The 25,931-nt window shown below is 38.3% G+C and overlaps 1 protein-coding gene across 1 annotated transcript in view; it reads left to right on the top strand.

Annotated features, from left to right (window-relative positions):
• KLHL1 (kelch like family member 1) overlaps window positions 1–25,931 on the top strand; it is a 526,330-nt gene that overhangs the window by 445,128 nt on the left and 55,271 nt on the right. Inside the window, exon 8 of the mRNA NM_001193055.2 lies at window positions 25,197–25,359. Within this exon, the coding sequence (NP_001179984.2) occupies window positions 25,197–25,359 (163 nt within the window). The remainder of the gene's footprint in view (window positions 1–25,196; window positions 25,360–25,931) is intronic.

Genomic DNA, 25,931 nt, shown 5'->3' with positions numbered 1-25,931 from the left:
CTACAAGTTCCTAAAATATTGCCAGATCATATTAGAACTTGGTTAAGTGTGTAGAAGATACTATGATCGACTGCAGAAAATCATTAATAGACCCATTAAAAAAATAGGTTGCTTTTAAGATAAAATTCACACTGGCTTAATTTCCATATATCAATATACCTGAAGCTCAAGTGCACACACACACACACACACACATATATATATATATATATATATATATATATATCCGAGAATGCAATGGCACCCCACTCCAGTACTCTTGCCTGGAAAATCCCATGGGCTGAGGAGCCTGGTAGGCTGCAGTCCATGGGGTCGCTAATAGTCAGACACGACTGAACGACTTGACTTTCACTTTTCACTTTCATGCATTGGAGAAGGAAATGGCAACCCACTCCAGTGTTCTTGCCTGGAGAATCCTAGGGATGGGGGAGCCTGGTTGGCTGCCGTCTATGGGGTCGCACAGAGTCGGATACCACTGAAGCGACTTAGCAGCAGCAGCAGCAGTATATATATAGTCAATACAACCTAGAAAAATTTCAGGAAATTGCAATTCAAGCAAGAAATAATTAAAATTTAACAAATAAAAACATATAAACAGGGTCTTAATTGATGAAGGTATTAAAATTACTACGTGGGTTGCTAATCATGTCACTTCAAGTTCAACGTGTAACAAAAACATAAACTGTGTTCAAACATGTTGAAAATTAACCTTTAGTTCAGTTCAGTCACTCAGTCATGTCCGACTCTGTGACTCCATGAATCGCAGCACGCCAGGCCTCCTGGTCCATCACCAACACCTGGAGTTCACTCAAACTCATGTGCATCAAGTCAGTGATGCCATGCAGCCATCTCATCCTCTGTCTTACCCTTCTCCTCCTGCCCCCAATCCCTCCCAGCATCAGAGTCTTTTCCAATGAGTCAACTCTTCGCATGAGGTGGCCAAAGTACTGGAGTTTCAGCTTGAGCATCATTCCTTCCAAAGAAATCCCAGGGCTGATCTCCTTCAGAAAGGACTGGTTGGATCTCCTTGCTGTCCAAGGGACTCACAAGAGTCTTCTCCAGCACCACAGTTCAAAAGCATCAATCCTTCGGCGCTCAGCTTTCTTCACAGTCCAACTCTCACATCCATACAAGACCACTGGAAAAACTATAGCCTTGACTAGATGGAACTTTGTGGACAAACTAATGTCTCTGCTTTTTAATATGCTGTCTAGGTTGGTCATAACTTTCCTTTCAAGGAGTAAACGTCTTTTAATTTCATGGCTGCAATCACCATCTGCAGTGATTTTGGAGACCAGAAAAATAAAGTCTGACAATGTTTCCACTGTTTCCCCATCTATTTGCCATGAAGTGATGGGACCAGATGCCATGATCTTCGTTTTCTGAATGTTGAGTTTTAAGCCAACTTTTTCACTCTCCACTTTCACTTTCATCAAGAGGCTCTTTAGTTCTTCTTAGCTTTCTGCCATAAGAGTCGGATAATCTGCATGTCTGAGGTTATTGATATTTCTCCTGGCAATCTTTATTTCAGCTTGTGCTTCATCCAGCCCAGCGTTTCTCATGATGTACTCTGCATATAAGTTAAATAAGCAGGGTGACAATATACAGCCTTGATGTACTCCTTTTCCTATTTGGAACCAGTCTGTTGTTCCATGTCCAGTTCTAACTGTTGCTTCTTGAACTGCATATAGGTTTCTCAAGAGGCAGGTCATGTGGTCTGGTATTCCCATCTCTTTCAGAATTTTCCACAGTTTATTGTGATCCACACAGTCAAAGGCTTTGGCATAGTCAATAAAGCAGAAATAGATGTTTCATGGAACTCTCTTGCTTTTTGGATGATCCAGCAGATGATGGCAATTTGATCTCTGGTTCCTCTGCATTTAACAGAGAGCAATAGAAAACAAAAATAGCTCTGACATATGTTTTGTGGCTGAAAATATTTAGATATATTTGTCTTGACCTTATATTGGTAAAATATCTCCTTTAAATCTTTAGACACTTGTTTTATTCAAGATAGTGCAATTTTATTTTCATCTTCTGTTCTGGTAGAAAATGTTTTTAGAAAATGAAGGTTAATTATTTAGTTTTCAGTTTAGTTCAGTTCACTTCCTTGGTTGTGTCCAACTCTTTGTGACCCCATGGACTACAGCACACCAGGTCTTCCTGTCCATCACCAACACATGGAGTTTACTCAAACTCATGTCCATTGAGTTGGTGATGTCATCCAACCACCTCATTCTTTGTTGCCCCCTTCTCCCCTTGCCTTCAATCTTTCCCAGCATCAGGGTCTTCTCTAATGAGTCAGTTTTTCACATCAGGTGGCCAAAAGAATTGGAGTTTCAGCTTCAGCATCAGTCCTTGAAATGAATATTCAGGACTGATTTCCTTTAGGATGGACTGATTGGATCTCCTGGCAATCCAAGGAACTCTCAAGAGTATTCTCCAACACCACAGTTCAAAGCCATCAATTCTTCAGCACTCAGCTTTCTTTATAACTATCACATCCATACATGATTACTGGAAGAAACCAAAGCTTTGACCAGATAGACTTTTGTTGGCAAAGTAATGCCTCTGCTTTTTAATATTCTGTCTAGGTTGGTCATAACTTTTCTTTCAAGGAGTAAGCGTCTTTTAATTTCATGGCTGCAGTCATCATCTGCAGTGATTTTGGTCAGCCACTGTTTCCACTGTTTCTACAAATATTTGCCATGAAGTACATGGGACCAGATGCCATGATCTTAGTTTTCTGAATGTTGAATTTTAAGCCAACTTTTTCACTCAACTCTTTCACTTTTATCAAGTGGCTCTTTAGTTCTTATTAGCTTTCTGCCATAAGGATGGTATCATCTGCATATCTGAGGTTATTGATATTTCTCCTAGCAATCTTGCTTTCAGCTTGTGCTTCATCCAGCCTAGCATTTCTCATGATTTACTTTGCATATAAGTTAAATAAGCAGGGTGACAATATATAGCCTTGATGTACTCCTTTCCTGATTTGGAACCAGTCTGTTTTTCCATGTGCAGTTCTAACTGTTGTTTCTTGATCTGCATACAGATTTCTCAAGAGGCAGGTCAGGTGGTCTGTCATTCCCATTTCTTTAACAAATTTCCACAGTTTGTTGTGATCCACACAGTCAGAGGCTTTGGCATAGTGTATAAAGCAGAAGTAGATGTTTTTCTGGAATTCTCTTGCTTTTTCAATGATCCAATGGATGTTGGCAATTTGATCTCTGGTTCCTCTGCCTTTTCTAAATCCAGCTTGAACATCTGGAAGTTCACAGTTCATGTACTGTTGAAGCCTGGCTTGGAGAATTTTGAGCATTACTTTACTAGCATGTGAGATAAGAGCAATTATGTGATAGTTTGAGCATTCTTTGTCATTGCCTAAAATGATTGGTGAAAAATTCTATGATTCAAATGTAATTCAAAATATATTGACTTAAAATATTTATTTTCCAACTACTTGTTTTTTACTGTGGGAATTACTTTTTTTTTTTTTTTCCTTTTCTTTGATAATAAGTCAGACTGACGTATCTAGGATATGGGAAAAATAAACATTTCTCAGTTTTAAAAATAGAAAATTTTTCTTTTACTATCCACAATCAAAATGATGTCAAATTACATAATTAGTTTTAATTTTTAGTGATTTTACTCAATATTTTTGAAGTTTATTCTCTAAGCATTTATTAAATAATTAACAAGCTGTGGTCCATGTGATCAGCTTGACTAGTTGCCTGTGCCTGTGGTTTCACTCTGTCTGCCATCTAATGCCCTCTCTCAGCGCCTACCATCTTGCTTGGGTTTCTCTTACCTTGGACGTTGGGTATCTCTTCTCGGCTGCTCCAGCAAAGCTCAGCCACTGCTCCTTACCTTGTAAGTGGGGTAACTCCTCTTGGCCACTGCCCCTGACCTTGTCTAACTCAATGACCACAGCTTGTCTAACTCAATGAAACTAAGCCATGCTGTGTGGGGCCATCCAAGATGCATGAGTCATGCGTCTGACAGAATGTGGTCCATTGGAGAAGGAATGACAAGCCACTTGAGTACTCTTGCCTTGAGAACCCCATGAACAGTATGAAAAAGCAAAAAGATAGGACACTAAAAGATGAATTCCCCAGGTCGGTAGGTACCCAATATGCTGCTGGAGATTAGTGGAGAAATAACTCCAGAAAGAATGAAGGGATGCAGCCAAAGCAAAAATAATACCCAGTTGTGGATGTGAGTGGTGATAGAAACAAGATCCAAGGCTGTAAAGAGCAATATTGCATACAAACCTGGAATGTTAGGACCATGAATCAAGACAAATTGGAAGTGGTCAAATAGGAGATGGAAAGAGTGAACATCAACATTCTAGGAATCAGCAAGCTAAGATTAACTGGAATGGGTGAATATAACTCAAATGACGATTATATCTACAACTGTGGGCAGGAATCCCTTAGAAGAAATGGAGTACACATCATAGTCAACAATAGAGCCCAAATACAGTACTTGGATGCAGTCTCAAAAACGACAGAATTATCTCTGTTCCTTTCCAAGGCAAACCTTTCAATATCACAGTAATCCAAGTCTATGCCCCAACCAGTAACACTGAAGAAGCTGAAGTTGAACGGTTCTATGAAGACCTACAAGACCTTTTAGAACAAACACAAAAGAAGATATCCTTTTCATTATAGGGGACTGGAATGCAAAAGAAGGAAGTCAAGAAACACCTGGAGTAACAGGCAAATTTGGCCTTGGCATACAGAATGAAGCAGGGCAAAGGCTAATAGTGTTATGCCAAGAGAATGCACTGGTCATAGCAAACACCCTCTTCCAGCAACACAAGAGAAGACTCTACACATGGACATCACTAATCAGATTGATTATATTCTTTGCAGTCAAAGAGGGATAAGTTCTATACAGTCAGCAAAAAGAAGACTGGGAGCTGACTGTGGCTAAGACCATGAACTCCTTATTGCCAAAATCAAACTTAAATTGAAGAAAGTGGGGAAAACCACTAGACTGTTCAGGTATGACCTAAATCAAACCCCTTATGATTATACAATGGAAGTGAGAAATAGATTTAAGGGACTAGATCTGATAGACAGAGTGCCTGATGAACTATGGACAGAGGTTCATGACATTGTACTGGAGACAGGGATCAAGACCATCCTTAAGAAAAAGAAATGCAAAAAGTCCAAATGGCTGTCTGAGGAGGACTTACAAATAGCTGTGAAAAGAAGAGAAGTGCAAAGCAAGGAGAAAAGGAAAGATACGAGCATCTGAATGCAGAGTTCCAAAAAATAGCAAGGAGAGATAAGAAAGCCTTCCTCAGCAACCAATTCAAAGATGGAAAACAATAAAATGGGAAAGACTAGAGATCTCTTCAAGAAAATTAGAGATACCAAGGGAATATTTTATGCAAATATGGGCTCAATAAAGGACGGAAATGGTATAGACCTAACAGAAGCAGAAGATATTAAGAAGAGGTGGCAAGAATACACAGAAGAACTATACAAAAAAGATCCGCATGACCCAGATAATCATGATGGTGTAATCACTGATCTAGAGCCAGACATTCTGGAATGTGAAGTCAAGTAGGCCTTAGAAAGCATCACTATGAGCAAAGCTAGTGGAGGTGATGGAATTCCAGTTGAGCTATTTCAAATCCTGAAAGATGATGCTGTGAAAGTGCTGCATTCAGTACACCAGGAAATTTGGAAAACTCGGCAGTGGCAACAGGACTGGAAGAGTTCATCTTTCATTCTAATCCCAAAGAAGGGCAATGCCAAAGAATGCTCAAACTACTGCATGATTGCACTCATCTCACACACTTACAAAGTAATGCTCAAAATTCTCCAAGCCAGGCTCCAAAATATGTGAACCATGAACTTCCAGATGTCAAGCTGGTGTTTGAAAAGGCAGAGGAACCAGAGATCAAATTGCCAACATCTGCTGGATCATCAAAAAAAAGCAAGAGAGTTCCAGAATAAAACATCTATTTCTGCTTTATTGACTATGCCAATGCCTTTGACTGTGCGGATCACAAGAAATTGTGGAAAATTCTGAAAGATGGGAATACCAGACCACTGACCTGTCTCTTGAGAAATCTGTATGCAGGTCAGGAAGCAACTGTTAGAACTGGACAGGGAAAAACAGACTGGTTCCAAATAGGAAAAAGAGTACATCAAGGCTGTATATTGTCACCCTGCTTATTAACTTATATGCAGAGTACATCATGAGAAACACTGGGCTGGAGGAATCACAAGCAGGAATCCAGATTGCTGGGAGAAATAACAATAACCTCATATATGCAGATGACACCACCCTTATGGCAGAAAGCTAAGAAAAACTAAAGAGCCTCTTGATGAAAGTGAAAAAAAAGAGCGAAATTATTGGCTTAAAATTCAACATTCAGAAAACTAAGATCATGGCATCCAGTTCCATCATTTCATGGCAAATAGATTGTGATACAGTGAAAACAGTGTCTGACTTTATTTTGGGGGGTTCCAACCCAGATAATATATTGAAAAACAGAGACATTACTTTGCCAACAAAGGTTCCTCTAGTCAAGGCTATGGTTTTTCCCGTGGTCATATATGGATGTAAGAGTTGGACTGTGAAGAAGGCTGAGCACTGAAGAATTGATGCTTTTGAACTGTGGTGTTGGAGAAGACTCTTGAGAGTCCCTTGGACTGCAAGAAGATCCAACCAGTCCATTCTGAAGGAGATCAGCCCTGAGATTTCTTTGGAGGGAAAGATGCTGAAGCTGAAACTCCAGTACTTTGCCACCCCATGAGAAGAGTTGACTCATTGGAAAAGACTCTGATGCTGGGAGGGATTCGGGGCAGGAGGAGAAGGGGACAACAGAGGATGAGATGGCTGGGTGGCATCACAGACTCCATGGACATGAATCTGAGTGAACTCCGGGAGTTGGTGATGGACAGGGAGGCCTGGCATGCTGTGATTCATGGGATTGCAAAAGAGTCAGACACGACTGAGTGTCTGAACAGAACTGAAAAATCACTGCCGAAGGTGCCTTCAGCCATGAAAATAAAGTTGCTTACCCCTTGGAAGGAAAGTTATGAGCAACCTAGATAGCACATTAAAAAGCAGGGCTATTATTTTGTCAACTAAGGTCTGTGTAGTCAAGGCTATGGTTTTTCCAGTAGTCATGTATGGATGTGAGAGTTGAGCTATGAAGAGAGCTGAGCACTGAATTGATGCTTTGGAACTGTGGTGTTGGGGAAGACTCTTGAGAGTCCCTTGAATTGCAAGGAGATCCAATCAGTCCATCCTAAAAGATCAGTCCTGAGTGTTCACTGGAAGGACTGATGTTGAAGCTGAAACTCCAATACCATGGCCACCTGATGTGAAGAGGGGACTTTTTGAAAAGACCCTGATGGTGGGAAAGATTGAGGGCAGGAGGAGAAGGGGTTGACAGGGGATGAGATGGTTGGATGGCATCACCGACTCAATGAACATGAGTTAGTGTAGGCTCTGGGAGTTGGTGATGGACAGTGAGGCCTGGCGTGCTGCCGTTCATGCAGTCACAAAGAGTTGGACACGACTGAACAACTGAACTGAAATGAACTGAAATAATAACATTATCTAATGTTTTAGTATTTTTAACTTAAAATTTAATGTGATCAAGAATCAGTATAAGTTTCTCAGAGAAGTTATTTTTCTCAAGTTTTATATCTTAATTTTCTTTCAGACTACTACACAATACTTTCTATGCAATTAAATATCCATAGTATCATACTGCATTTCAAACCACTGAAGAAAAATAATTTGTTACTTAGGCTATAGTTTATGGCAGAAAGTGAAGAGGAACTAAAAAGCCTCTTGATGAAAGTGAAAGTGGAGAGTGAAAAAGTTGGCTTAAAGCTCAACATTCAGAAAACAAAGATCATGGCATCCAGTCCCATCACTTCATGGGAAAAAGATGGGGAAACAGTGCAAACAGTGTCAGACTTTATTTTGGGGGGCTCCAAAATCACTGCAGATGGTGACTGCAGCCATGAAATTAAAAGATGCTTACTCCTTGGAAGGAAAGTTACGACCGACCTAGATAGCATATTAAAAAGCAGAGAATTACTTTGCCAACAAAGTTCGTCTAGTCAAGGCTATGGTTTTTCCTGTGGTCATGTATGGATGTGAGAGTTGGACTGTGAAGAAGGCTGAGCGCCAAAGAATTGATGCTTTTGAACTGTGGTGTTGGAAAAGACTCTTGAGAGTCCCTTGGACAGCAAGGAGATCCAACCAGTCCATTCTGAAGGAGATCAGCCCTGGGATTTCTTTGGAAGGAATGATGCTAAAGCTGAAACTCCAGTACTTCAGCCACCTCATGTGAAGAGTTGACTCATTGGAAAAGACTCTGATGCTGGGAGGGATTTGGGTCAGGAGGAGAAGGGGATGACAGAGGATGAGATGGTTGGATGGCATCACTGACTTGATGGACGTGAGTCTGAGTGAACTCCGGGAGTTGGTGATGAACAGGGAGGCCTGGCGTGCTGTGATTCATGGGGTCGCAAAGAGTTGGACATGACTGAGCGACTGAACTGAACTGAATTTGCATAAATAATCAGGTTTTTCCTTCTTTCTTTATTTCTCCATGCTTTATCCACTCAGACTCCTAGCAAACACCCTTTTACTGAGTGTTCATTACAACCATATCACAGTTGTAGATGCTCTGTGAGATGTAATAATTAATCAGAAACAAATGTTACTTTAACTAAGATTGTATATTTTCAGATACAAATTCTAAATTACTTTAATACTATCTGGAAATAAATACAAACATTTTTAAAAGCTGGTAAATCATGGTTGCATTATTTGCAACTTGTTATGCTGTTCAGTCACTCAGTCATATCTGACTCTTTGTGATTGCATAAACTATAGCACACCGTGCCCATCACCATCTCCTGGAGCTCGCTCAAACTCACAATTACTGAGTCAGTGATGCCATCCAACCACCTCATCTTCCGTATTTCCCTTCTCCTTTTGCCTTCTAGTTTTCCCAGCTTCAGGGTCTTTTCCAATGAGTCAGTTTTTCTCATCAGGTGGCCAATGTATTGGAGCTTCAGCTTAAGCATCAGCCCTTTAAATGAATATTCAGGACTGATATCCTTTAGAATGGACTGATTTGATCTCCCTGTAGTCCATGATACTCTTAAGAGTCTTCTCCAGCACCACAGATTGAAGGCATGAGTTCTTTAGCACTCAAACTTTTTTATTGTCCAACTCTCACATCTGTACATGACTACTGGAAAAACATACAGACCTTTGTCAGCAAAGTAATGTCTCTGCTTTTTAACACTCTAAGTTGAGATAGCTTTTCTTCCAAGGAGCAATCATCTTTTAATTTCATGGCTGCAGTCACCATCTACAATGATTTTGGAGCCCCTCAAAATAAAGTCTGTCACTGTTTCCATTCCATCTATTTGCCATGAAGTGATGGGACTAAATGCTATGATCTTCATTTTTTGAATATTGAGATTTAAGCCAGAAACTTTATAAGAGGAAAATTTTTCTCTAGATAATTGGGTGGAGATTTTAATGATGGGTAAAAGTTTGATATGCTACCATAGGGGAAGGCCTTTTACAGTATGAAACGTGAGAGTCATGAAAGATAAAATGAGTGTCACATAGATGAAATACTAATTATTACATCAATAATTACAGTGATATTATTAGGAAAAAAATATTTCACACATCTTCTTAAAGACTGTAAACAGTCTCACATACATACTGAAATGATGTACTGCCATCCACTCTGTTTAAAAGCAAAGCACCATAGGTGAAGCTGATCAGCTGTCCAGAATTCTTCACTTATGGAATCTTTCTTCTTGATTTTACATTAATTTCTGAAGGTCAGAAAAGTCATCTGACATTTTTTGTAAACGATTATTTTAAAATAATTACTTTATTCAGTATTATAATCATAGAAATGAAGTAATTTTTTTTAGGAAAAAAAAAAAAGAAGATTATGGCACTTAACATCATTGGTATACCTTGGTATAGGCCAGCATGAAAAATGCTGATAAGCTTGTCTTTCTGATACTAAGAAAATATTCTAGTGCAAGCTTTAATATGCTTCTTTTGTTTTCACTGGATATTTCTTTTCTGTTGCTTTTCATTCTTTTTCCTATTTCATATCAGAGGATTGGTATAGTCTTTAAAGCTTCATTAACAATGAAGCAAATACTGATTTGAATAATCTATGACTATATTATCAGTAGATTCAGTTTTAAAATTTGCCAGGCCCATAGGGAAACCTAAAGGTAAATCTGAAATTCCAGGAGCCCCATGTGCAATCGGGGCTTCCCTGGTGGCTCAGATGGCAAAGAATCTACCTGAAATACAGGAGACTCAAGTTTGAACCTTGGGTCAGGAAGAATCCCCAGAGGAAGAAACGGCAACTCACTCCAGTATTCTTGCTTGAAAAATTCCATGGACAACGGAGTCTGCTAGACTGCATTGTACTGGGCTGCAAAGAGTTGGACACAACTGAGCAACTAATACTTTCACATGCAATCAGTGCCAGAAAGTGGTCAGTAAGAAGTGTGGTCTTGGCACAAATTCCAAGGTGGATACGGACAGTTCAGTTCAGTTTAGTCGCTCAGTTTTGTCCGACTCTTTGCGACCCCATGAATTGCAGCATGCCAGGCCTCCCTGTCCATCACCAACTCCTGGAATTTACTCAAATTCATGTCCATTGAGTCAGTGATGCCATCCAGCCATCTCATCCTCTGTTGTCTCCTTCTCTTCCTGCCCTGAATCCCTCCCAGCATCAGAGTCTTTTCCAATGAGTCAACTCTTCGCATGAAATGGCCAAAGTATTGGAGTTTCAGCATTAGCATCAGTCCTTTCAAAGAACACTCAGGACTGATCTCCTTTAGAATGGACTGGTTGGATTTCCTTGCAGTCCAAGGGACTCTCAAGAGTCTTCTCCAAACAGGAAATGGTCAGTTATGAGTAGAATATTTTTATAGTTGATACAACAACTAAAAAAAAAAAAAATGTATTCACTCCTTGTTACACTTAACCGGTTTTTTGTTTCTGTTTGGCTCAAATAATTCCCCTCACTTAGATTGTCTGGTGGGCTTTCCTGGTGGCTCAGCAATAAAGAATTTGTCCAAAATGCAGGAATTGCTGGGTCAGGAATATACCCTGGAGGAGGGCATGGCAACCCACTCCAGTATTCTTGCCAGAAGAATCCAATGGACAGAGAAGCCTGGCGGGCTGCAGTCCATAGGTTTGCAAAGAGTCGGACATGACTGAAACAAGTGAGCACACACACACATTGTCTTGTGTCTGTGTTTGTCAATATTCTAGTCAACCTTTACATCCTAATTCACTTACCTTATCTCTTGTGATATCTTCTCTAATCATCCAATTGCAATCCATGGTCTCTGCATTACTTCTCTATTTTATCTTAATCATAATTTTTGCTTTAAAAGTCAATAATGCATAGCTACAGGGAAGCTGGCATTTAGAAAAGTAGCACTTCAAAATCTATTACAATTGCATTTTTTACATGTAAAAGTAGCCCATTGAGTCACAAAGATGTTGGTGGCTGGATGTCAGAAGAAGGCTATGTTATCTTTAGGGGTCTCAGGAAGGACAGGGTGGAATGGCATGATATTTTATCATGTTCCTCAAAATGGCACACAATTTGCAACTTAGGAATGGTTTAATTTTGGAATTTTCTATTTAATATTTTTAGACTATGATTGACAACAGGTAACTAAAATGGAAAATGAAACAATTTTTAAACAACATTATTTAAAATAATAACTAAGGATTACAAGAAATCATTCTTTGGCTTTTCATAAGATAAAAAATATATTTATTTAGCAAAATACTTAAAGAGGACATTTTTTTGTGGAAGATTTTGTACCATAACTTTAAATTGCCTCAATGAATCAAATATAGATGGAGCCTTCAGAAGTAGAGGCAATGTGTCACTCTGGAGTATACTTAAATTTTTAACTTGCTCCTTCACAAGACTTCTTCTATTTTCCCTAATGACAATACAGGTTGAAGTTTGATTCGTAAACCAAAGGTCTGATTGTATTGCTGTCATTATCTTCATCAAATTGAATACTTATGTAATGTTAAAAATATTTCAGATGTATTTCTAAGTGCTTTGCATATATTAGTTCATTAAATAATGAACTTGAAACAGCCCTATATGTTAGGTACTATAACTAGCTCAAGTATAGAGATCACTTATGTGATCTGTATGAAGCACATAATCTTCAGTTATGTGCTTCACTTAACTGAAGCACAAGAAAGAAATATTTCACATAACTGAAATATATATTTAAAAGGATGTGTTGATGAAATAATTGAAGGAGGGGTATAAGAAAAGAGATATATAAATATATCTGTATTTGAAAGTATTTCCTGAGTCTTTCTTTTTTTCTCATTTCGATTTCTACCACATTACTACAAGACTCTGTAATCTCTCTTACATACCACTGGCATGGACTCACACATTCTAATTTCTCCATACCACATCTAGTAAGATACACAATAAAAAAAAAGTATGGTTTTATCACATCTCTGCTTTAAACATTTTGGTAGCTTCACGGTTTTCTTAGGATTAAAAAAAATGCTTATTTGTATGCAGAGTCCCATGATGTGTAGTACTTTTATTCTTCAACTTTAATGTATATCAAATTTCCTGTTTCTTAATTCTCCAGTTTTCTTGTCATATTGGCCTTGCAGCTCCTCAGACACAGTCTGCTTCTTCCTGCCATAAAGCCTTTATACCAGTGTTCTTTCTTCCAATAATTTCTCACCTCTGATGAATCCTAATCTTCCCCTTGTCATGTCTTGTTCACTTTGGACAAGAGTCATTCCTTTCATCATGTAGACTGGTACTAAGTTAGTACCCACTTGACGTACACCTCCACTTTCCCCACTCACTGTACACTCTGCAGATATGTCTTACAGAAGCTACATCATAATTATTGGAAAGCTGTTTGGGTGGTGGGCTTCCCTGATAGCTCAGTTGGTAAACAATCTGCCTGCAATGCAGGAGACCCCAGTTCAATTACTGGCTCAGGAAGATACCCTGGAGATGGGAAAGGCTACCCACTCCAGTATTCTTGGTCTTCCTTTGTGGCTCAGATGGTAAAGAATCCACCTTCATGTGGGAGACCTAGGATTGATCCCTGGGTTGGGAAGATCCCCTGGAGAAGGGAAAGGCTATCCATTCCAGTATTCTGGCCTGGAGAATTCCAAGTCATGGATTTGCAAAGAGTCAGACACAACTGAGTGACTTTCACTGTCACTGTCATGGTCACTGTTTGGGTGGTGAATAAATCCAGAGAATGGACTTGTATAACAATGAAATTGTGATTCAGATCAGATCAGATCGGATCAGTCACTCAGTCGTGTCCGACTATTTGCAACCCCATAAATTGCAGCACGCCAGGCCTCCCTGTCCATCACCAACTCCCGGAGTTCACTCAGACTCACGTCTATGGAGTCAGTGATGCCATCCAGCCATCTCATCCTCTGTCGTCCCCTTCTCCTCCTGCCACCAATCCCTCCGAGCATCAGAGTCTTTTCCAATGAGTCAACTCTTCGTATGAGGTGGCCAAAGTACTGGAGTTTCAGCTTGAGCATCATTCCTTCCAAAGAAATCCCAGGGCTGATCTCCTTCAGAATGGACTGGTTGGATCTCCTTGTAGTCCAAGGGACTCTCAGGATTCTTCTCCAAAACCGCAGTTCAAAAGCATCAATTCTTTGGTGCTCAGCCTTCTTCACAGTCCAACTCTCACATCCATACATGACCACAGGAAAAACCATAGCCTTGACTAGACGAACCTTTGTTGGCAAAGTAATGTCTCTGCTTTTGAATATGCTATTTAGGTTGGTCGTAACTTTCCTTCCAAGGAGTAAGCATCTTTTAATTTCATGGATGCAGTCACCATCTGCAGTGCTTTTGGAGCCCAGAAAAATAGTCTGACACTGTTTCCACTTTTTCCCCATCTATTTTCCATGAAGTGGTGGGACCGGATGCCATGATCTTCGTTTTCTGAATGTTGAGTTTTAAGCCAACTTTTTCACTCTCCACTTTCACTTCATCAAGAGGCTTTTTAGTTCCTCTTCACTTTCTGCCATAAGGGTGGTGTCATCTGCATATCTGAGCTTATTGATATTTCTCCCGGCAATCTTGATTTCAGTTTGTGTTTCTTCCAGTCCAGCGTTTCTCATGATGTATTCTGCATATAAGTTAAATAAACAGGGTGACAATATACAGCCTTGACAATCTCCTTTTCCTATTTGGAACCAGTATGTTGTTCCATGTGCAGTTCTAACTGTTGCTTCCTGACCTGCATACAAATTTCTCAAGAGGCACGATGGCAAGAGTGAATGTCGACATTCTAGGAATCAGCCAACTGAATTGGACTGGAATGGGCGAATTTAACTCAGATGACCATTATATCTATTACTGCAGGCAGGAATCCCTCAGAAGAAATGGAGTGGCCATCATGGTCAACAAGAGTCCTAAATGCAGCACTTGGATGCAATCTCAAAAAAGACAAAATGATCTCTGTTCCTTTCCAAGGCAAACCATTCAATATCACAGTAATCCAAGTCTATGCCTCAACCAGTAATGCTTAAGAAGCTGAAGTTGAACGGTTCTATGAAGACCTACAAGACCTTTTAGAACTAACACCCAAAAAAGATGTCCTTTTCACTATAGGGGACTGGAATGCAAAAGTAGGAAGTCAAGAAACACCTGGAGTAACAGGCAAATTTGGCCTTGGAATATGGAATGAAGCAGGGCAAAGACTAATAGAGTTTTGCCAAGACAATGCACTGGTCATAACAAACACCCTCTTCCAGCAACACAGGAGAAGACTCTATACATGGACATCACCAGATGGTCAACACTGAAATCAGATTGATTATATTCTTTGCAGCCATAGATGGAGAAGCTCTATACAGTCAGCAAAAACAAGACCAGGAGCTGACTGTGGCTGAGACCATGAACTCCTTATTGCCAAATTCAGATCTAAATTGAAGAAAGTAGGGAAAGCCACTAGACCATTCAGGTATGACCTAAATCAAATCCCTTATGATTATACAGTGGAAGTGAGAAATAGATTTAAGGGCCTAGATCTGATAGATAGAGTGCCTGATGAACTATGGAATGAGGTTCGTGACATTGTACAGGAGACACGGATCAAGACCATTCCCATAAAAAAGAAATTGTGATTAGCTGGCAGCTAAACTTCTATGAAAATGTCAGTTTCATATATCTACATAAAATACACATGTACACACATACACAAGACATGAATGAAAGATCTTAAGAAACTTGCAAGTTTGGCATATTATTGGTGAGAGACAGTCTGCGACAGTGCTAGTACAACAGTCATTTTCTTTCACGGCAGTCACTCTCAATCCTGATTGCGCATAAGAATCACACATATGTGTTTACAAAATTTTTTAAAATACCTGTTTAGACCTAAGCCCAGTACAGTGAAATCAGAATCTCTCTAATTCAGACACTGATATCTTTTTTTGAAAGTTTCTAAATGATTTCAGTGGGCAGCCAAAACTGAAAATTAGTATCTCAGTGAAGGAAAGAGTGAAATACATCAGTACAAATTGTGCTTTTTTTCTTTGCTTGTGGATCAAGAAAAATAATATTTGAACCCTAAGTGATTTTTCAATCAGATCAAATCAGATCAGTCGCTCAGTCGTGTCCGACTCTTTGCGACCCCATGAATCGCAGCACGCCAGGCCTCCGTGTCCATTGCCAACTCCCGGAGTTCACTCAGACTCACATACATCGAGTCAGTGATGCCATCCAGCCATCTCATCCTCTGTCGTCCCCTTCTCCTCCTGCCCCAAATCCTTCCCAGCATCAGAGTCTTTTCCAATGAGTCAACTCTTCGCATGAGGTGGCCAAAGTACTGGAGTTTCAGCTTGAGCATCATTCCTTCCAAAGAAATCCCAGGGCTGATCTCCTTCAGAATGGACTGGTTGGATCTCCTTGCAGTCCAAGGGACTCTCAAGAGTATTCTCCAACACCGCAGTTCAAAAGCATCAATTCTTCGGTGCTCAGCCATCTTCACAGTCCAACTCTCACATCCATACATGACCACTGGGAAAACCACAGCCTTGACTAGATGAACCTTCGTTGGCAAAGTAATGTCTCTGCTTTTGAATATGCTATCTAGGTTGGTCATAACTTTCCTTCCAAGGAGTAAGCATCTTTTAATTTCATGGCTGCAGTCACCATGTGCAGTGATTTTGGAGCCCAGAAAAATAGAGTCTGACACTGTTTCCACTGTTTCCCCATTTCCCATGAAGTGATGGGACCAGATGCCATGATCTTCGTTTTCTGAATGTTGAGTTTTAAGCCAACTTTTTCACTCTCCACTTTCACCTTCATCAAGAGGCTTTTTAGTTCCTCTTCACTTTCTGCCATAAGGGTGGTGTCATCTGCATATCTGAGGTGATTGATATTTCTCCCGGCAATCTTGATTCCAGCCTGTGTTTCTTCCAGTCCAGCGTTTCTCATGATGTACTCTGCATAGAAGTTAAATAGACAGGGTGACAATATACAGACTTGACGTACTTCTTTTTCTATTTGGAACCAGTCTGTTGTTCCATGTCCAGTTCTAACTGTTGCTTCCTGACCTGCATACAAATTTCTCAAGAGGCAGATTAAGTGGTCTGGTACGCCCAACCCTTTTAGAATTTTCCACAGTTTATTGTGATCCACACAGTCAAAGGCTTTGGCATAGTCAATAAAGCAGAAATAGATGTTTTTCTGGAACTCTCTTGCTTTTTCCATGATTCAGCGGATGTTGGCAATTTGATCTCTGGTTCCTCTTCCTTTTCTAAAACCAGGTTGAACATCAGGAGGTTCATGGTTCGCATATTGCTGAAGCCTGGCTTGGAGAATTTTAAGCATTACTTTACTAGCGTGTGAGATGAGTGCAATGTGCGGTAGTTTGAGCATTCTTTGGCATTGCCTTTCTTTGACTTTGAAATGAATACTGACCTTTTCCAGTCCTGTGGCCACTGCTGAGATTTCCAAATTTGCTGGCATATTGAGTGCAGCACTTTCACAGCATCATCTTTCAGGATTTGAAATAGCTCAACTGGAATTCTATCACCTCCACTAGTAAAATATTCCTAGTAACTTAGTCCGTCTTATTCTACCTGTGATCAACATTTAAAAAATATATTTGCGTCAACCAAGGTGTATTTTACATCAGAATTATATAGAGAAAGATATTTATAGACAGCGTATTGTATATATTTGAAGAAGGAAATGGAAACCCGCCCCAGTATTCCTTCCTGGAAAGTTCCAAGGGCAGGGAAGCCTGGAATGGTTTTTCAGTCCATAGGGTCACAAGAGAGTCAGACACAACTTCTCGACTGAACAACAGTAAAAATTGTATAATTATATATGTATACATTTATAACATTGAGAAAAATTTCACAACCTTTTTTTTTTTCTATCCCTCTCTTTTCTCTATTTCTATAAATATATAAATAGAGGTATTTAATATTTTTAAGATATTTTTCCAGAGTATTGTGAGTAAAATATATACTTACTTATCTACTTCCCTATTCCTCATTACACAAGGGTTTTTTGTTTGTTTAATTCTTTGCACAGAGCAACTGTAAAATGTTCATTCTTATGAGCTATTGCTTAGTGATTCATTGTTCCTGAAGTAAAAGTATATAATTATAGTAGAATTAAGTCTCACTAATGATTAGTTATAAATATTTACTAGATACTACTGTAACTTTGGTGATGATTATAAAAAAGAATTTAGAAAATAAAGTAAATAAGTTGTGCTCAAAAAGTCATATGCATATTATGAAGCCACTGATGAGTTAGATGTATTCTGTGACTTCCATTAAGGAATATTTATTCAACTCAATGATTAAGTTAAAAGAAATTTAAATGCACTATTATTCATTTAAAAATAAATTTCTCTACCTAGGCAAAAGGAAATCTTATATTTCACAGTTTCACGATTTTTAAATATGTAAATAATGGTAAATATATAAAAATTAAATACTAAAAAGTACTTTAAGGTTTTCATTATTTTTCATAATTAGAATATATATTCTCTTTAAATTGGAAGGACTGAGAGTTTAAAATAAAGTTAGCAATATTTTGAATGGATAATATTAACATGGACAGATGACTTCTTTCTCAGGAGAACAAATTAATATATCAGTTGCATTAATATAAAAATAGTAAAACAAATATTTTGAGGTAAATTATGTAAGCAGTAAATTTTACTCTTAAGCTAAACTTTTTGCAGGAGTTACCTGTCAAAATGACTGCCCCCAAGATCACTCTTTATATTTAAAGACCTTAATATCCATTGTATTTATCTGTGCTCTAAAGCCCATATGGAAACTGCTCAGCTTTAACTTGTGGTGTTTTACCTGACAATTAGTAATGGATTGATGCTTTCACTGAACTATCTTGAAGAAAAATTACACAAAATTTTCTAATATTATATTGCAGAATTTTCAGAGGTAATAATACTATGTCAAAGCTTTATACTGTCACCCTGCTTATTTAACTTATATACAAAGTACATCATGTGAAATGTTGGCCTGGATGAAGCACAAGCTGGAATCAAGATTGCTGGTGGAAATATCAACAATATGCAGATGACACCACCCTTATGGCAGAAAGTGAGGAAAAACTAAACAGTGTCTTGATGAAAGTGAAAGAGGAGAACAAAAAACTTGGCTGAACACTCAGCATTCAGAAAATGAAGATCATTTCATCTGGTCCCATCACTTCATGGCAAATAGATGGGGAAACAATGGAAACAGTGACAGACTTTATTTTCTTGTGCTCCAAAATCACTGTAGACGATGACTGTAATCATGAAATTAAAAGATGCTTGCTCCTTGGAAGAAAAGCTATGACCAACCTAGACAACATATTAAAAAGCAGAGATGTTACTTTGCTGACGAAGGTCCATCTAGTCAAAGTTATGATTTTTCCAATAGTCATGTATGGATGTGAGAGTTGGACTATAAAGAAAGCTGAGCATTGAAGAATGGATGTTTTTGAATTGTGGTGTTGAAGAAGACTCTTGAGAGTCCTTTGGACTGCAAGGAGATCAAACTAATCAATCTTAAAGATCAGTCCTCAATAAACACTGGAAGGACTGATGCTGAAGCTGAAACTCCAATACTTTGGCCATCTGATGCAAAGAACTGACTCATTGGAAAAGACCCTGATGCTGGGAAAGATTGTAGGCAGGAGGAGAAGGGGATGACAGAAGATGAGATGGTTGAATGGCATCACCAACTCAATAGACATGAGTCTGAGCAAGCCTCAAAAGATGGTGATAGACACGGAAGCCAGGTGTGCTGCAGTCCATGGGGTTGCAAAGAGTCGGACATGGCTGAATGATTGAACTGAACTGAGGCATTCTTAAAGGATAAGTATACTGAGATGCAGGAAATAAGGGATTTTTTTTTTTTCATTGTCACACAGCTGGTAGAAACAAACTGAAATTTGAGCTCCGGCAATTACCCTGTATTGTCAATGTTGTCAACAAAAATCATCTGCAGTTTCTATCAACATTTATGATACCAATGAAATGGACCTATAAAAGTTGCTTATTCATACAATGTAATAGTATATGCAATGGAAAATAAATGAATGACTCATCTAATCACCTGAATGAATGTTATAAACATAACTTGAAAGGGAGAAGACACAATATTTTTTCTTACCCCTAGCCCTGATATTCTCACTCAAAATACCTTGATTAATTAAAACATTTTAATATATAAAATCATTAATTATATTTGTATTTTTTGTGTATATTCCCCATTAAAATATTATAAAGTATTTAAAATTGTATAAAAACTAGATCATAATACTTTCACAAAATACTGTTAAGTTTCTTTCCAAAGTGGTATACTTAAACAACAATCTAGTCATAAAAATTTCTGTTCCAATGTTTTTAAGAGTTTTTGATATTAAAACACTTTTAAAATTTTAAAAATAGTAAAGTATGGTTGTCAAAAACTTTCTCTCAAAGATGTTTTATTTTTATATCCTGATTATTCCGATTACCAGCTATATCAAACATTTTATATGCTTATAGGACCTTCATATATCTTCTTCTATAAAATTTCTCTGTTGTCCATGGGGTTGCAAAAGAGTTGAACATGACTGAGCAACTAAACAGCAATATAAAATACAAAATTCCTGGCAGGCTACAGGGATTTCCCAGGCAAGAATACTTCCCAGGCAAGTTCATACATATGAACTTGAAGGTTCATATGTAGGGAACTTACTGTAACCTCAAAATTAAAACCATCACAGATTAAGTATTTTTATAGAGTACATAACTGAATAAATAATCACCAGACAAATTAAAACTTGTATAGTGAAATGCAAAAAAGCAAAATGGCTGTCTGGGAAGGCCTTACAAATAGCTGTGAAAAGAAGGGAAGCAAAAAGCAAAGGAGAAAAGGAACGATATAAGCATCTGAATGCAGAGTTCCAAAGAATAGCAAGAAGAGATAAGAAAGCCTTCCTCAGCAATCAATGCAAGGAAACAGAGGAAAGCAATAGAAACAGAAACACTAGAGATCTATCTCTTCAAGAAAATTAGAGATATCAAGGGAATATTTCATGCAAAGATGGGCTCAATAAAGGACAGAAATGGCAGGGACCTAACAGAAGCAGAAGATATTAAGAAGAGGTGGCAAGAATACACAGAAGAACTGCACAAAAAAGATCTTCACGACCCAGATAATCACGATGGTGTGATTACTCACCTAGAGCCAGACATCCTGGAATGTGACGTCAAATGGGCCTTAGAAAGCATCACAATGAACAAAGCTACTGAAGGTGATGGAATTCCAGTTGAGCTATTTAAAAATCCTGAAAGATGATGCTGTGAAAGTGCTGCACTCAATATGCCAGCAAATTTGGAAATCTCAACAGTGGCCACAGGACTGGAAAAGGTCAGTTTTCATTCCAATCCCAAAGAAAGGCAATGCCAAAGAATATTCAAACTACTGCACAATTGCACTCATCTCACATGCTAGTAAAGTAAAGCTTAAAATTCTCCAAGCCAGGCTTCAGCAATACATGAACCGTGAACTTTCAGATGTTCAAGCTGGTTTTAGAAAAGGCAGAGGAACCAGAGATCAAATTGCCAACATCTACTGGATCATTGAAAATACAAGAGAGTTCCAGAAAAAAACATCTATTTCTGCTTTATTGACTATGCCAGAGACTTTGACTGTGTGGATCACAATAAACTATGGAAAATTCTGAATGAGATGGGCATACCAGACCACCTGACCTGCCTCTTGAGAAATCTGTATGCAGGTCGGGACACAACAGTTAGAAATGGACATGGAACAACAGACTGGTTCCAAATAGGAAAAGGAGTACGTAAAGGCTGTATATTATCACCCTGCTTATTTAACTTATATGTAGAGTACATCATGAGAAATACTGGGCTGGAAGAAGCACAAGCTGGAATCAAGATTGCCAGGAGAAATATCAATAACCTCAGATACGCAGATGATACCACCCTTATGGCAGAAAGTGAAGAAGAACTAAAGAGCCTCTTGATGAAAGTGAAAGAGGAAAGTGAAAAGTTGGCTTAAAGCTCAACATTCAGAAAACAAAGATCATGGCATCTGGTCCCATCACTTCATGACGAATAGATGGGAAAAAGCAGAAACAGTGTCAGACTTTATCTTTTTGGACTCCAAAATCACTGCAGATGATGATTTCAGCCATGAAATTAAAAGACACTTACCCCTTTGGAGGAAAGTTATGACTGACCTAGACAGCATATTAAAAAGCAAAGACATTACTTTGTCAACAAAAGTCCATGTAGTCAAGGCTATGGTTTTTCCAGTGATCATGTATGGATATGAGAGTTGGACTATAAAGAAAGCTGAGAGCCAAAGAATTGATGCTTTTAACTGTGGTGTTGGGGAAGACTCTTGAGGGTACCTTGAATTACAAGGAGATACAACCAGTCCATCCTAAAGGAGATCAATCTTGGGTGTTCATTGGAGCGACTGATGTTGAAGCTGAAACTCCAATACTTTGGCCACCTGATGCGAAGAGCTGACTTTTTGGAAAAGACCCTGATGCCAGGAAAGATTGAGGGCAGGAGGAGAAGGGAACGTCAGAGGATGAGATGGTTTGATGGCATCACCGACCCAATGGACATGGATTTGAGTGGACTCTGGGAGTTGGTGATGGACAGGGAAGCCTGGCGTGCTGTGGTTCATGGAGTCATGAAGAGTTGGACACGACTGAGCAAATAAATGAAACTGAACTGATAGTATTGGTACAGAATCTACTTTCAAAATCAAGAGCAACTTTCTCATTCCATATCCAATATAAACTTGGACTTGGTAAGAAAGAGGCAGGTAAATAATTGACCCATCCTCCTAAAAACACTCTTCACTCATAATTTTCAGATACCAGAAGCTCTGAAAAATCCCCCAACCCATCTGAACATTTCCTCTCTGTCTCCTTTGTCCTTTTTTTTTTTCTCTTATAATTGATACTGGGGCCACTCAAGGCTTTGCTGCTGTGAATAATGTATTTATGAAATGAAGCAGGATCCTATGGTCCTTGATCCCTCCCATGTCCTCAGCCTGACTTTTGTCAAATAATAAGTTTAATCATAGAAGTGAAAGCATGCAAAACAAAGGAAAACAATCAAAGGAGACCAATAAAAATATTGTAGTCATTAAACATAATCAAAGACATTCAGCTCCTTCTGCAGAGCTATAGGTAATATTCTGAACCATATTTTTGAGGTATCTTAGATAGAGATACTGAAACCTCCACCAGCTGGAGAATTTAACTACATGATGACCAGACTGTACTCATGACATAAACTGCCACAATTCTGAGAACTGGCCTCAAGAAATGCAACAAAACAACTCTGGAACTGAAGACTAACTATATTTAAAGCAATCAAGACCGTGCTGGTCAGACCACTGGTGACCAACTTCAAGACTGCTGTCAAAACTGACTGTGGTGTTTCAGCAAGTAACTCCCTCCTTCCACTATAAAAGCTCTTGTCGGGATGAGGGTAGTAGGCTACTTGGACAGGCACCTGCCCTTCTCACCCTGTCTCTTGGTTGCTGACATTCAAATAAACCAAACTTTCCACCAACCTGGCCTTTTTGATGGCTTTTGAGCAGCAAGCAGACAGAACCCTGGATTCTGTAACACTTATTCCATTTTAATTGAGTATTTAATGACTATGTAAGTTCAATGAGGTCAGGGACTTTTTTTTATTCACCTATATTTTTTTGGCACTTTGGCGATAAGAAAAATTCCTAACACATAGTAGACATTCAATAAACAGTAGTTGAATAAGTTATTAACTCATGAATAGATTAAAAGTATCATTTTACTTTCACCTCTGTGTTGAGACACAATTCTCCATGAGTCTTTCACATTTTTGCACAACTTTTAAACAAGACTGACTTCCCCTCCCCCAAATTTTTATAACAGAAAGACTAGTAAGATAAAGATAGTTCTTTTCTCCATAGTAAAAGACAATCATACTTAAAAGCATGAAGAGAATGTCTCCTTCTGGAGCAATGGGTATATAAGTTTGTTGTCCGTTATATATTACTTTGCTTCCAACTTCAAATTAACTTACAACCCATTGAATGTACAGATTTCATCTAACTATTGTCAAAGCAAAAAAAAAGAAAAAAGGTGTAATAGATAAACAGACAAGGAAGACTTTATTCAATACTATTGCAATAAGGAAAAGAGGCCAGAATTGAGGCCGAATGCACCTCCACTAAAACATAGGGGAGTGGAGGGAGTTTCTGAGAGCTGTAATGCATGGGTGGGTCATAAGTAGTCTTAGTTTGCAAATCGGCCTTATTTAAACAAAGGTAAATTGCATTTCCTATCTTCCAAACAAGAGGTAGACTTACAACTTGAAGCAAGGTGTCAGTTGAAGTTAAGCTCTTACTCTTGCACAGAAACTGGGAGATAAAAACAGTAACTTTCTTGCTGATTATATTCCTAGGTTCTTGCAGAAAGAAAGTATGCGGCTGTAACACTGGCAATAGGCTTTTTAAAAGACTAACTTCTCAAAGGGACAGAAAACTTGCAATTTGCAATTACAAGTTGTTTAAAGTAAGTGCTTTAAGGAAAGTGAGGTCAGGATTCTAGAGGCAGGAGAATCCTGTCTCAAGTCTGGTCAACATGAAGGAGATATTAAAATCCTCTTGGCGTAACCAAGACTGGGAAATTGGGGCTTGGAGAACTGATACAAAAAAAATGTTGATACTCTGACTATTGCCATTGTTATGGTGATAACTATCTTTCTTCTATGACCCAGGAGCCTTGTGTCTTCTCTCAATATACATACTTTTGTGGCAGTTTAACTTGTCGGCTAGGAAACAGGGTAAGAATCACAGATACTTCAGAGTTCTTAACAATCAGACATTCCGCTTTGAAACTTGTGGAAAATTCACCAGAATTCTCCTAATAGATAGTGAGACCACTTCAGTAAATATAAACACAATATTTAAATACTTAGTGATTGTTTAACATTTAAGAAAATTCATCTAATATAGAAGTGAATTGACAGGAAAAAAACAGTGTGTAAAAGTTGTATATATCATCTATTGATGACTCATAAATAATTTAATTGCTTGTGTTTAATAATTTCAGCTTATAAGAAAAGAGGCATTGTATTCTCTAAGCTTTAGATACATTTATTATGTTTTGACAGGCAGCCAAAACTTAGAGGACCCTAACTTGAAATTCAAACTAATTATATTACACTGCTTAATGCAGTTTTGCTGAATATAAATAAAAGTACTTTAAATTGCAGTGTAGAAACAGTCTTCAAAAGTAGAGGCATAAGATGCATCATCTCTGACTTTTAGATTTTGAATCTTCATATGATCATAAATAAGAAAATATATTTTCCCTCATAAAGCATCTAGGTCATAATATTTTGATGGATTCCTTTATGTTTTCATGTGAATGAAATGGTTCAATCCATAGTGATTAGTTTTGACCTCAGTGAAATCATTTGTTAGCTGATAGAGGCCATTCTGAATGACATAAAAGCTGAATAACAGCTTTTGTTAATTTGATTTGAGAACCTCACTGTGTCGTGATTCATTCACTTTTTATCTCTCCTTTGTTGCAGGTGTGACAGTACTAGAAGGCCCTATCTATGCTGTGGGAGGCCATGATGGCTGGAGTTATCTGAACACAGTGGAAAGGTGGGATCCTCAGAGTCAGCAGTGGACATTTGTAGCTAGCATGTCAATTGCCCGAAGCACAGTTGGGGTGGCAGCATTGAACGGCAAGTGAGTAGACTTTTTTTTTTTTTAATCTGAAAAAAGATTTTGAGTGAATGTTCTTTTAAAATAACATTTAGCAAACTGCTTTGAAAAAACTCTTTTTTAAAAATTTAGGTTTTGATTTTTTTTAAGTTTAGTCTTCATGGATTATTGACAGTTCAAGAGTGTGTATTTTTCCAATTATCACTTCTTATAAAATAAAACCAAACAAAAATAACAAAAATGACCAAAAGCCCCCCAAAACCCTAAAAAATATATAGAACAGGGAATTTTACTCAATACTCTGTAATAATCTAAATGGGAAAAGAACTTGAAAAAGAAGATACATGTATGTTCATAAGTGAATCACTTTCTTGCATACCTGAAACTAATATTGCTAACTATTGTTGTTATGTAGTCGCTAAATTGTGTCTGACTCTTTTGAGACACCATGAACTGTAGCCCACCAAGCTCCTCTGTCCATGTGATTTCCCAGGAAAGAATAACGAAGTGGATTGCCATTTCCTTCTCTATGGGATCTTCCTGACCCAGGGATTGAACTCCAACATAAAATAAAAATTAAGAAGAATAGCCAAAAA

Source organism: Bos taurus, chromosome 12 (genome assembly GCF_002263795.3).
Source record: "Bos taurus isolate L1 Dominette 01449 registration number 42190680 breed Hereford chromosome 12, ARS-UCD2.0, whole genome shotgun sequence".
NCBI lineage: Eukaryota > Metazoa > Chordata > Mammalia > Artiodactyla > Bovidae > Bos > Bos taurus.
The sequence above is the reverse complement of the archived record's forward strand: the minus strand, read 5'-3'. Positions and strand labels throughout refer to the sequence as shown.